The sequence below is a fragment of the Trichechus manatus genome, unplaced genomic scaffold (genome assembly GCF_000243295.1).
Source record: "Trichechus manatus latirostris isolate Lorelei unplaced genomic scaffold, TriManLat1.0 scaffold00055, whole genome shotgun sequence".
NCBI classification, from domain to species: Eukaryota; Metazoa; Chordata; class Mammalia; order Sirenia; family Trichechidae; genus Trichechus; species Trichechus manatus.
In genome coordinates, this window is record NW_004443991.1 from 1506628 (window position 1) to 1520002 (window position 13375).

At 39.6% G+C, this 13375-nt stretch overlaps 1 protein-coding gene across 1 annotated transcript in view; it reads left to right on the forward strand.

Moving 5' to 3' along the window:
• The window catches only part of ADGRG7 (adhesion G protein-coupled receptor G7), a 118954-nt gene that overhangs the window by 37309 nt on the left and 68270 nt on the right, over positions 1-13375 (forward strand). Inside the window, exons 5-6 of the mRNA XM_004378165.2 lie at positions 2315-2461; positions 3707-3807. Of these exons, the coding sequence (XP_004378222.1) occupies positions 2315-2461; positions 3707-3807 (248 nt within the window). The remainder of the gene's footprint in view (positions 1-2314; positions 2462-3706; positions 3808-13375) is intronic.

The following is a 13375-nucleotide window of genomic DNA, read 5'->3' on the forward strand; positions in this document are numbered from 1 at the left end:
ACATCTCATAAGTGAAATTAGTCAGTGGCAAAAGGACAAATATTGTATGAGAACATAGTTACAAAAACTCAAGAAAAGGTTAAACACCGAAGAAAACATTCTTTGATGGTTATGAAGGGGAGGAGGGAGGGAGAGGGGTATTCACTGACTAGATAGTAGAAAAGAATTATCTTGGGTAAAGGGAAGGACAGCACACAATACAGGGGAAGTCAGCATAACTGGACAAAATCAAAAGCTAAGAAGTTTCCTTAATACAATCAAACACGTCGAGGGACAGAGTAGCAGGAGTAGGGGTTTGAGAACCATGGTTTCAGGGGACATCTAGGTCAACTGGCATAACAAAGTTTATTAAGAAAATGTTCTGCATCCCACTTTGGTGAGTAGCATCCGGGATCTTAAAAGTTAATGAGCGGCCATCTGAGATGCATCAATTGGTCTCAACCCACTTGGAGCAAAGAAGAATGAAGAACACCAAAGACACAAAGTATTAGCCCAAGAGACAGAAAGGGCCACATAAATCAGAGACTCCATCAGCCTGAGACCAGAAGAACTAGATGGTCCCAGCTACCACCCATGACTGTCCTGACAGGGAACACAACAGAGAGTCCCTGACTGAGCAGGAGAAAAGTGGGGTGCAGAACTCAAATTCTAGTAAAAAGACCAGATTAAATGGTCTGACTGAGACTAGAGGAAACCCAGAAGACATGGTCCCCGGACTCTCTGTTAACCCAGAATAAAAACCGTTCCAAAGCCAATTCTTCAGGCAAAGATTAGACTGGACTATGGGACTTAAAATGATACTCGTGGAGAGAGTGCTTCTTAGCTCAAGTAGATACATGAGACTAAATAGGCAGCTCCTGTCCGGAGGTGAGATCAGAAGTTAGAAAGGGGCAGGAGCTGGTTGAATGGACATGGAAAATCTGGGGTGAAAAGGATGATTGTGCTGTCTCAGTATAGAGAGAACAACTAGGGTCACATAAAAATGTGTATAAATTTTTTATGAGAAAGTAACTTGAGCTCTAAACTTTCACTTAAAGCACAATAAAAAAAAAATTGGGCAAAGGACTTAAATAGACATTTCACCAGAGAAGATATACAAATGGCCAACAAGCACATGAAATGGTAGTCAACATTATTAGCCATTAGGAAGATGCAAATCAAAATCACAATGAGATACCACTTTGCTCCCAATAGGATAGCTAAGATAAAAACAAAACAAAACAAAACAAAACAAACAGAAAACAACAATGCTGGTGAGGATGTGGAGAAATTGGAACTTTATCCGTTGCTAGTGGGAAATGCAAAATGGTACAGCTGCTATGGAAAACATTTTGGCAGTTCCTCAAAAGTTAAACATAGAGCTACAATATGACCCAAAATTCCACTCCTAGTTATACACCCAAGAGTCTTGAAAGCAGTGACACAAATAGACACACGTACCCCAATGTGTATTGCAGCACTATTCACAATAGCCAAAGGTGGGAACAACCTAAATGCCTACCAATAGATGAATGGATAAATAAAATTTAGTATATACACATACACAAAGGAATATTACTCAGCTATAAAGAGAAATGAAGTCCTGATACATGCTACAACATGGATGAAAACATCATTCTGAGTAAAGTAAGCCAATCACAAAAGGACAAATACTGTATGATCTCACTTATATGAAATATTTAGACTAGGCAAATGTATAGAGATCAAAGTTTATTAGTGGTTACCATGGGTGGAAAAAAGGGAAAAGGGGTCAGTCATTGTTTAGGAAGCACTGAGTTTCTGGTTATGGTGTTGGAAAATCTGGCAATAGATATTGGTGATGGTTGTACAACCTGGTTAATGTAATCGGTGTCACTAAATTGTACATATGAAAAATGTTGAATTTGCAAATGTGTTACATATATTTTTACAACGATAAAAAAAGAATCACAACTAAAAATTTATTTCCTTTCTGCAAAAAATAAAAATGCTGTATTAGTTTCTGAACAGTTACTCTCAATTTCTGTGCCTGTCTCCTGGTAGGCTTATAACAAACCACTGACATTGGTCCATGGACCACTCTTTGAGTAGTGCTGGTCTAGCTAAGGCAGTCTGTATAGTTAATTACTCTTGGCAGGCCAAAAGGCTAGGAAAACCACTAGCCTGCATGTACTTCGTACTTTACTAAAGGATAGAAGCAAACATGAAAAACTGAGTGGATGTGATGTTCAGGAGACTGAGGCTCTGATAAATTCCAGCTTATTAATTTGCAGTTACTTGCAAAGTGTTTAGACACAGATGTATAAAGCAAAGTTTTATTTTGTTTTTTAAACAGATATGTAATACCTCACAGCAAGCACAAAAAATTTCTGCTGAAGCCCAGATTTTAACATTTAATGCTAGTAAATTAACTGCGGATAACATCACTTCTGCTGCTAATGTGGTTGGAAACATCTTCAACAGCCCTGCAAATGAAACTGAGGTAAAACTTTAAGACTTAAAAAAAAAAAAAAAAAAAAAGAGGAATGAAAAAGAAAACAAAGAGATCCAAACTCCAACATTTACCATGATACAGGATCAGGAATGGTTTAGGTTGCTTAAAATTGTTTTTGTTTAGTACTCTTTCTGAGAGATTCTCAAAGGGAAAACGGAAGGGCTCCTTGTTCAACTATTCACCTTTGGGATAGCCACAATGAACATTGTCAAGTCTATTTCACTTTATTATTAAGTTTACCAAGTACATTTGACGTCATCAATTCTAGTCTATTCCAAGTAACTAGTGTTCCAAGGAACTCACTTTGGAATATGCTATCTTAAACTGTGATTCCTTTCTACTAATTCTATTTGCATTTTCGTCTTAGCTTTGTGACATCTTTAAACCTGGTTTACATTTCAAATAACCTACTAAATTCTGGCACCTGAAAATCAGGACAATAGTTAACATTTCCCAATCAGTACTGGTTGGGCATTGGTCAAGCATGGCTATAAACCACCGATAGAGACTGACCCAGTGTCTACCAGCTGAGTATCGGCATGGTCTGAAAATATCACTCCTTTCTTCCATTCCCATTAAATGTCTTGTCTCAAAAAGATTTTGTTACCTCAGGTCCTTTGGAAAGTAGATGGGATTCAAATCACAAAACAGATTAAATGAAACTGAAAGAGAAAAATATCGACCACCAAATGTGGAATCTGTGGAAGGATTAGCCAGTAAAGACAGAAAGGCAGCGATACCCGAAAGAGGGCAGTTAAACAGTAATAGAAGGTGAAGAGATCACCTGCCTGGTGTACTCTTGATTTTTTTTGGTTGTAAGAAAAACTAGAAAGAGTTTTCTTAAGTAATAACATTATACTAACTGTTGTGGGCTGTAATGTTTTAACAGCCAGAGCCCTTGCATTCTTCTTATTCTTTTTCTGCCTTTATTTCTCAACATTTGCTTTTGTGCTTTTGGAGGTGGGAGGAGTATTCTGTCAAACGCTTTGCTAGGAGGTCAACTTCAAAGACCCAAGTATCCTGACTACCTCAATTTATATTTTTCACTTCACCTTATCTTGATTCTCTCTGCCACCTTATATAGACCAACAACTGAGCATTTAATTTTGAAAAATAATTACCCCTAAATTACCATACCAGTGGTGCCACTTACTACCAAATAACTCGGTGATGGCAGTGGTTTTGATGTATGATATGCATCTTCTATGATTATTGGTGCTTTCTCCTTGACAGGCAAAAAGAATTGCTGTAACGACGGTGAGTCAGCTTCTAGATGCCAGTGAAGATGATTTTCAAAGAGCTGCTGATAGTGATAAGAATAATACCTTTAAAACGTAAGCACAATTTTAATTTGGAAAGAACATTTAGCAAAGTGCTGTTTATTTTCCTATGTTAAAGCATCAATGGAGGTGTCTGTATGTCTCTCATGGATGTACTAACTGACTGATTGTTCTGGAATACAGATGAAAGCCTCAGCTTTTTGCCTACTCTTCTCTTACTGAAGTCCCTAGGTGGCAGAGAAGGTTTGTGCTCAACCACTAGCCTAAAGGTTGGCAGCTTGAACCTACTTTGCAATACTTTGGAAAAAAGGTCTGGTGATCTTCTGTAGAGATTACAGCCAAGAAAACCCTATGGAGCACTTCTGCCCTGTAACACATGGGATCAGCGTGAGTTGACTAACAACAACAACTTGAATTACTAAATGGAGTGATTTTTGTAACTCCTGGTTTCAGGGGTGGCCATGTGAGACAGAGAGTAACTGGATACTTTAGATTAGAACTTGTCTTCCTAGCCTTAGTCTGGCAACAAGGGGCAACCTTGAGGCTGACCAGGGAGCTCTTGCAACCTCTTTTCAACATACAGAGAGCAGCATAACATTGCAGGAGACTTGCCAACCCCCTACCCACACCTCAGCTCTCTTCCCAAGGCTCTGCTTTATTTTGATTATGCTTTCTTCAGCTTTCCCAAGGCTATATTGAAAAAGAAATCTATTTTCTGGGTTTTTTTTGGTTTTATGCTTACACTAAAACTTTTATACTTTATTCGTAGAGGCCCTTCACTGGGATTTACTTTTTTTTACCTTCTATACAGTTTTCTAAACCCATCTAAAATTTAAGTAAATATGCATGCTAATTATATAAAAATAAGAAAATATATAGATGAGAAGAAAAAATTTAAACTAGCCTACCTTTATTAACCTGGTGGTATCTATTCTTCCAGATTTTCCCCTCTGTTTGTGTTTGTAAATATAAATATATATTATGTTGATTTACAACTTGTTTTTGTCACTTAATGCCTTATAAGCATCTTTTTAATATGATGTACATATACATCTACATTATTATTTTAAATTACTGCATAATAAGAGCAAACTTTTATTTAACCAATTTCCTGTTGGATGTTTAGATTGCTTCAAGTTTTTTAGTATCATGAGCAATCAACATTCTTGTACATAATCTTTTTTTTTTTCTGCTTAAACAAGTCTTTCATTTGCTTTACCCATTATTTCCTTAGGGGAAATTCCTAGAAGTGATTTTCTGATTTTCTAATTATTACAACATTATCTGTTTGGTGGTGAGCACTCAAAACAGAGAAAGCACAAAAGCACAAACTAGAGAAAGCATTCAGAAGATTGTAATTCTGAGAGATGGTGGTAGAGGTTGTGTGCACATTTGAACGGGTGTATTTTGTGACTTAAAATTTTAATAGGAGTCTGGACCCTTCTTCACTAGGGGTGTGAACATCTCACATTTTTCTTAAAGTAGGAGAATGAAGTAGCTGTGAAGTCCAGAGTTTATGTTGAGTGAACGTGGAGGCCCAGAGCTACTATGGCCTAGAGGTTCTGTGTTTGCAGAGTCTTGCTAGAGGAAAAGGGGAAGATGGATGCTTTTTATGAGAAAGCTGAGAAAAGAGCAGCTGTGAGATTTGGCTGATAAAGTCACAGATCACCATGCAGAGGGGAACAATGTCCTACCAATAAGTAATTATGAATTTTTACTGGAAGAAAACATAATTCTGTGTGATTTCTGTTTAATATCAAAATGACTTCAAATGAAGTGGTTGGAGGATAAATAAAAAATTTAAAGGTAGAACACATTGGATATGAAATGATATGTTGTTGTTAGTTGCCGTCGAGTTGATTCTGACTCATGATAATCCCTTATGTGCACAGTAGAATTGCTCTAAAAGGTTTTGAAGGCTATGGCTTTTTTGGAAGCAGATTGCCAGGCCTGTCTTCTGAGGCACCTCCAACTGTGTTTGAACCACCAACCTTTTGGCTGGCTGTAAAAATGGTACTGCAGCATCTGACCTCCTCATCTAACTTCACAAGGGGGAGAGAGAATCACCATCAACAATATCAGCCCAAGGCTGATTCCTAAGAGGTGGAAGTCAAACATACCTCCTCTCTCTAACATTTTACCAATTCTGACACCAGACATCCCTCCTATGGCACTCTGAACTTCTCTGCTGGGTTCAATAATTTGTTGCAATGGCCACACAGAACTCACAAATACTCATGATTACGGGGTTTATTAGGGAAGTAACAGGTTACAATTTGAGATCAGGATCCACAGGCTACAATTCAGGATCAGGATCAAGAAGCTAAGTCTCCCTTCTTCAGTGCAGGACAGCTCTCTTAGCTCCTCTCAGCTGTGCAGGCCTCCTCTCAGTCCCCTGAGGACAGACCTACTCTCTTGGCCCTCAGCCCTTGCCCCTGCTCAGGCCTGGACTCTGCCCTGCTCAGGGAAGGTTACAAAGTTCTTTAGCTCTGCTGATAAATGCCCAGAGGTACCCACTCTGCCAGGAAGCCTTTTGCCCTAAGGCACTCAGCTCTCTTGCTCCATCGGTCCGCAAGCCTGGCTCCACCAATAAGTGCCCAGAGGCACCCTACTATGCCAGGAAGCCTCTTGCCCAAAGGTGCTCAGCTGTTTCGCTCCATAGTTCAGCACGCCTACTGTAGCTTCCTCACTCGGTGGGCTGGGAAGCCCACTGCACTGTATCACATTGGTCTCCTGGTTCTGCTGCTGCCATTTCTCTGTTGCTGGATTTTGCCATGCCTGCTGCTGCTTCTCACTGTTTCCAGTGTTACAGCTCTCTCTGTCTCCTGAGTCTAGGAGTTTCTCAGAACAGAGACCTCAGGTCCAAAGGTTTTGGTCCACTCCCAGCTCTTCTTTCTTGATGGTAGTGAGGTCCCCTCTCTGCTCTGGGATTGGCTTTCTTTTAAGCCTAGCAGGACAGCAAAACTGATCAATTCCCCTTGTTAGGGTTCCATACACCTTATTTGCATGATCCCACCCCCACAGGTGTCCCATGCACCTTATTTGTATTAGCAGCATACTGTCTAATCCCTTTGGTGGGCCACAAGCACCTTGTTTGCATAGTCCCCCTGAATCGTGCTGGACTCACAAGACCATGCCTGGCTAGAAGGACCATATTAAGTAATTCACTGCACTGCACTAGTAGTCCAGTGCTTAACCATTTGCACCATCACCTAGGGATTCCATGAAATGATATAACCACACTCAATCCCTCCTTCCCACTCTGAATTTCTAGGCTACTTATTACTCTAATTAAGAACTGTCACTTTACCCTCTACCATGTGCTCTTTTGCATAAGTTCTTGTGGACTCAGACACTTCATTCACTAAGACAAGACTTTTGCTTCTGCCTCTGCCTCATGATCAGGGCACCAAGCCCTTAGCTCTCCTCAGGAGAGTACTCTTGATGAGCTGCCAAAAGAAGTCATCTCTCACTCTTCACTCTCCGCGGAGAGGGAAATAAATTGTTTTTTGGGGCAACTCTTTCTTCCCAAACTACATCCCCTAAACTTAGGCCTGTGTGCAAGATCTCCTGACAGATACCAGGCCTCAGTCATCCATGTAGCTTTGACTTTTCCCTTCTTTTATTCAGAGTTTCCACTTTGTGTCCTTGAGCTATTAAACTCCCTTTCTACACTTGTAGGGAGAAGAAGAGAAGGCGAGAACAAATCCATCCAGCTTCAGTCATCTCAAGTGGTCATAGTAAATTTCTCTCAAGTAGGTTCTCTGTTTCTAAATCAGGAGGAGGTTTTGTGGTTGTTGTTAAGTGCCATTGAGTCAGTTCTGACTCATAGTGATCCTATGCACAACAGAACTAAACACTGCCCAGTCGTGTGCTGTCCTCACAATTGTTATGCTTGAGCCCATTGTTGTAGCCACTGTGTCGATCCATCCTGTTGAGGGTCTTCCTCTTTTTCATTGACCCTCTACTTTACCAAGAATGATGTCCTTTTCCAGAGACTGATCCCTCTTGACAACACGTCCAAAGTATGTGAGATGAAGTCTCACCATCCTTGCTTCTAAGGAGCATTCTGGTTGTACTTCTTCCAAGGCAGATTTGTACGTTCTTTTGGCAGTCCATAGTATATTCAATATTCTTTGCCAGTACCACAATTCAAAGGGAGGGGGAGGTAGAATGTTGAAATGGATGGAGTTCTTGAGCCAGGGGCAGGGGCTCTGCTAGTGAGGGCATCTTAGTACAATCAATGAGTCTAGAACTTCATTTCTCCATTTTGAATAGCCATAGACCAGCAAAAGCTGAGCCCTTCAAAACGTTGTTGTCACACTCAGGCTCATAATTGTCCTTGTCTACCTAGCTTTGGTAATGTAAAACTGCTTCCCTAACACGGTCTGCCTCATACATTTACATTTCACATTTCTGGTGGTATTTCTGTTCCAGGACGCTTTCTTTGGTTACAAGAGACTCACACAAATTACCTTAACCAAACAGGGATTTATAGTAAGGAGGTCTATAAGATCTCATGGGAACCCAGGAACAGGCATATAATACAGCTGGGCCCTGTGGACACTGGAACAGGGAGATGACTGTGAATTCAAGGCCTCTGTGGAGATCTCAGTGGAAGAGTTTGTGAGTCTTCCTTGTGAGATAACATAATGATTAGAACCACAACCTTTGGAGTCAGACAGGCCTAGGTTCAAATCCTAGCTTTGTCATTTAGTAGCTACTTGATTTTGGTCGAACTATTTAATATCTCTGTACCTCAGATTCTTTAATGCAAAATGAGGAAAGTATTGGCATTTACCTCAATAAGATTCTTGTGAGGCTCAAATGAGATAATGTGTATAAATCACTAGCATAATACCTGACTTATAGATAAGGAAGAATTGGTTAGCTATTGTCTTTATGATTAACATGATTCAAAATCACATGCGTCTCCTCTTATTGTTTCTGTTCTCTCATAATTTAACCCTGTCATGCTATAATGACCTCTCTGGCCTACTCTAAACCATGACTTTCCTGATATAATTCCTACACTAACTTGAAAATGCTTTCCAGAGTGAAAGGATCTGATTGCTTCTTCTAGTCATTTGTACCAGGTTGATGGCCAGACTCTGGATTGGCTACCATTGGATCCGGTGCCCATCTCTAATCCAATTAATTATGGCAAGAGGAGAGAAGAATTATATGGTCAAAAAATAACCTTAGAATGCACTGTGGGTAGAGCAGCCCTTTAAAAGTGGTTTTAATACATGGAACATGCTCCCATGTATCTAGCACATCTTTCTCTTTAGCCTGTGAATTCCCTAGGGGAGCTCCTCCTGGTGTCCTTTGTGTTCTACAGGGTACCAACAACTTAGTAGGTGCTCAGTGGGTACTTTTTAGTGAAATGAATGTATGAATGACGTTTTATTAGGTATGCCTTCTCTTCAAACAGCTCTAGTGTGTGATTGTTACTCATTAAGCGGGAAATGTTGATGGTTGCCATTGAGTTAGCTCCGACTCATGCCAACCTGATGTATAACAGAATGAAAAGTTGCCCAGCCTGAAATCCTGAAAACTCAGAAAATGGTGTTGTGAAAGGAAAATATATGAAACAGGCCTACCTGAATGTTTCGTTATGTATGGTTGTTGCATTTTCTTTATAAGGCAATTCTTAATTATTTCCTCTTTTTTTTTCTATCTCAGAGAAGGAAAATACATTTCAGTAGAAGAAATAAGGATTTGGAATACATAACAACTACTGTTTAATGAAATAATATCATTTCTGGAAAAATTAGGCTGAACAAGTTATCCTAGATATAGAGATTTTGTTTTGCCAAGAGCAGAAATAGGGCACAGATTTCTTACAGGAAACAAGAAGAAGATAAGGTCTTACAGCTTTTCTCTGGAGAACGCTCAGTTGACAGGTTTCCCCCACTCCCTCCCAGCTTTCATCTAATCTATCTTTGAATTTAGCTAAAGTAGACAAGGACATTGTGAAAACCTGCACTGTTTAGTTAATAACCAAGGCAGTGAATTCAAAGCTCTGCTCTTCCGTGGTTCCATCTGAAATGTAGCCTCAGAAATCAACTTACAAAGAGATGCTGTACTAGTTTCCCAGGGCTGCCGTAACAAATTACCACAAAGCGAGTGGTTTAAAACTATGGAAATCTATTCTTTCACAGTTCTGGAGACTAGAAGTCCAAAATCAAGGTGTCTACAGGATCATGCTCTTTCTGAAGGCTCTAGAGGAAGATCCAGAGCCTCAGGCATTCCTTGGTTTGTTGCAGCATAACTCAATTCTCTGACTCTGTCTTCACATGAACCTCTTTCCTGTGTCTGCCTCTTCTTTTTTGAAAAGGACACCAGTCATGTTGGATTAGGGCCCACCCTACTCCAGTATGGCCTCATGTTAACTAATTACATCTGAAAAGAGTCTATTTCCAAATAAGTCACATTCACAGGTACCAGGGTTAGGACTTCCACATACCTTTTTAGGGGAACACAACTCAACCCATAACAGAAGATTTGACTCCAAAGGGTTTGGGTGAGAGGAGGGAGTCGAATAAGTGGAAATTGATTCTCATCACCAGAGAAACAACTATCAGTCCATGTCTAGCCAAAGGTGGGTGGCAAACTCATCCTTCTATGTAAAGATTATTTCTATTGGGAAACTAGTCATTCTTGAGTTCCAGTTTTCTGGCATCTACCTTCAAGGTAGCCTTTAGTAAGGACAGTCCACCAGAACTTTAAAAATCTATATATACAGGCATACCTTGGAGATATTGCACGTTTGGTTCCAGACCACCAAAATAAAGCAAATATCACAATAAAGCATGTCACACAAATTTTTTTGTTTCCCAGTGCATATAAAAATTTGTTTACACTATACTGTAGTCTATTAAGTGTGCAATAATAGTATGTCTTAAAAAAAAGTACATACTTTAATTAAAAAATGCTCTATTGCTTAAAAAAAGGTAAACATCATCTAAGCCTTCAGCAACTCATAATCTTTTTGCGGTGGAGGGTCTTGCCTCGATGTTGATGGCTGCTGACTGATAAGGATGGTGGTTGCTAAAGCTTGAGGTGGCTTTGGAAGTTTGCCACATCAATTAACTCTGCCTTTCAGGAAAGATTTCTCTGTAGGATGCAATGCTATTTGATAACATTTTACCCACAGTAGACCTTCTTTCAAAATTGGAGTCAATCCTCTCAAACACTGTTTTATCAACTAAGTTTATGTAATATTCTAAATCCTTTGTTGTCATTTCAACAATATTCACAGCATCTTCACCAGGAGTAGTTTCCGTCTTAAGAAATCACTTTCTTTGCTCTTCCATAAGAAGTAACTCCTTATCCATTAGAGTTTATCATGAGATTGCAGCAGTTCAGTCGCACATCTTCAGGCTTCAATTCTAATTCTAGTTCTCTTGCCATTTCCACCACATCTTCAGTGACTTCCTCCACTGAAGTCTTGAACCCTTCGAAGTCATCCATGAGGGTTGGAATCAACTTCTTCCAAACTCTTGTTAATGTTGATATTTTGACCTCCTCCCATGAATCACGAATGTTCTTAATGGCATCTAGAATGGTGAATCCTTTCCAGAAGATTTTCAATTTACTTTGCCCAGATCCAACAGAGGAATCACTATTTATGGCAGCTATAGCCCTATGAAATGTATTTCTTAAATAATAAGACTTGAAAGTTGAAATTACTCCTTGATACATGGGCTGCAAAATCGATATTGTGTTAGCAGGCATGAAAACAACATTAATCTCCTTGTATATCTCCATCAGAGCTCTTGAGTGACCACATACATAGTCAATGAGCAGTAATATTTTGAAAGGAATCTTTTTTTCTGAGCAGTAGGTCTGAACAGTTAGCTTAAAATATTCAGCAAACCATGTTGTAAATGGATGTGCTGTCTTTCAGGCTTTGCTCTTCCTTTTGCAGAGCACAGGCAGAGGAGATCTAGCATAATTCTTAAGGACCCTAGGATTTTTGGAATAGTAAATGAGCATTGGCTTCAGCTTAAAGTCACCAGCTGCATTAACCCCTAACAAGAAAGTCAGCCTGTCCTTTGAAGCTTTGAAGCCAGGCATTGACTTCTCCCCTCTAGCTATGAAAGTCCTAGATATCATCTTCTTCCAGTATAAGGCTATTTCATCTACACTGAAAATCTGTTGCTTAATGTAGCCCCCTTCATCAATTATCTTAGCTAGATCTTCAGGATAACTTGCTGTAGCTTCTACATCAGCAGCACTTACTCTTTCACCTTGCACTTTTATATTATAGTGATGGCTTCTTTCTGTAAACCTTATGACCCAACCTCTGCTAACTTCAAACTTTTCTTTTGCAGCTTCTTCACCTCTTTCAACCTTCATAGAAGAGAGTTAGAGCCTTGCTCTGGGTTAAGCTTTGGCTTAAAGGAATGTTGTGGCTGGTTTGATCTTCTCTCCAGACCATTAAAACTTTCTCCATATCAGCAATAAGACTGTTTCACTTTCTTATCATTTGTGTGTTCACTGGAGTAGCACTTTTAATTTCCTGCAAGAACTTTTCCTTTGCATTCACAACTTGGCTAACTGGTGCAAGAGGCATAGCTTTCAGCTTATCTCATGCCTTTCTCACTAAGCTTAATCATTTCTAGCTTTTGCTTTAAAGTGAGAGATGTGTGCTTCTTCCTCTCTCTTGAACACTTAGAGGCCATAGTAGGGTTATTAACTGGCCTGATATCAAGACTGTTGTGTTTCAGGGGAGTAGGGAGGCCCGAGGAGAAGGAGAGGGTTGGGGGAACGGCCCATCAGTGGAGCAGTCAGAACACACACAACATTTGTCAATTAAGCTCACCATCTTATATGGGCACAGATCGTGGAGTACCAAAACAATTACAATACTACCATCAAAGATCACTGATCACAGATCATCATAGCAGATATAATAATAATAAAAAGTTTGAAATATTGCAGAATTACCAAAATGTGACACAGAGACACCAAATGAGTACATGCTGTTTGAAAAATGGCTCCGAGACACTTGCTCTATGCAGGGTTGCCACAAAACTCCAATTTTTAAAAAATGCAATAAAGCTAAGCACAATAAAACGAGGTATGCCTGTACAGTACCACAAAGAAGGAACCTGGGAAAGAAAATCCGTCAATGTTAGGTGATTGTACCAGTGTTGCTGTGACCTCATGAGTTCTGTGGTCATGGAGAGAAAACTCACCTGATTTTATGACAAATTTTTTTTTTTTCTTGTACTTCAGGTGAAAGTTTACAGAACAAATAGTTTCTCAGTAAATAATAGTACACATATTGTTTTATGACATTGGTTAACAACACCACGACATATCAACCCTCTCCCTTCTCGACATTTTTTTTTTTGATGAAAATATACATAGCCAAAGATACACCATTTCAAAAATTTCTCCATGAACAGTTCAGTGACATCGACTACGCTCTTCCAGTTGTGCTGCTACTCTCACTTTAGATGAAGGTTTACAGAACAAAATAGTTTCTCATTAAACAGTTAGTACATATGTTGCCCTATGACAATGGTTAACAAACCCACTACACGTCATCACTGTCCTTACTCAAACTTGGGTTCCCTATCACCAGCTTTCCTGTCCCCTTCTGCCTTCT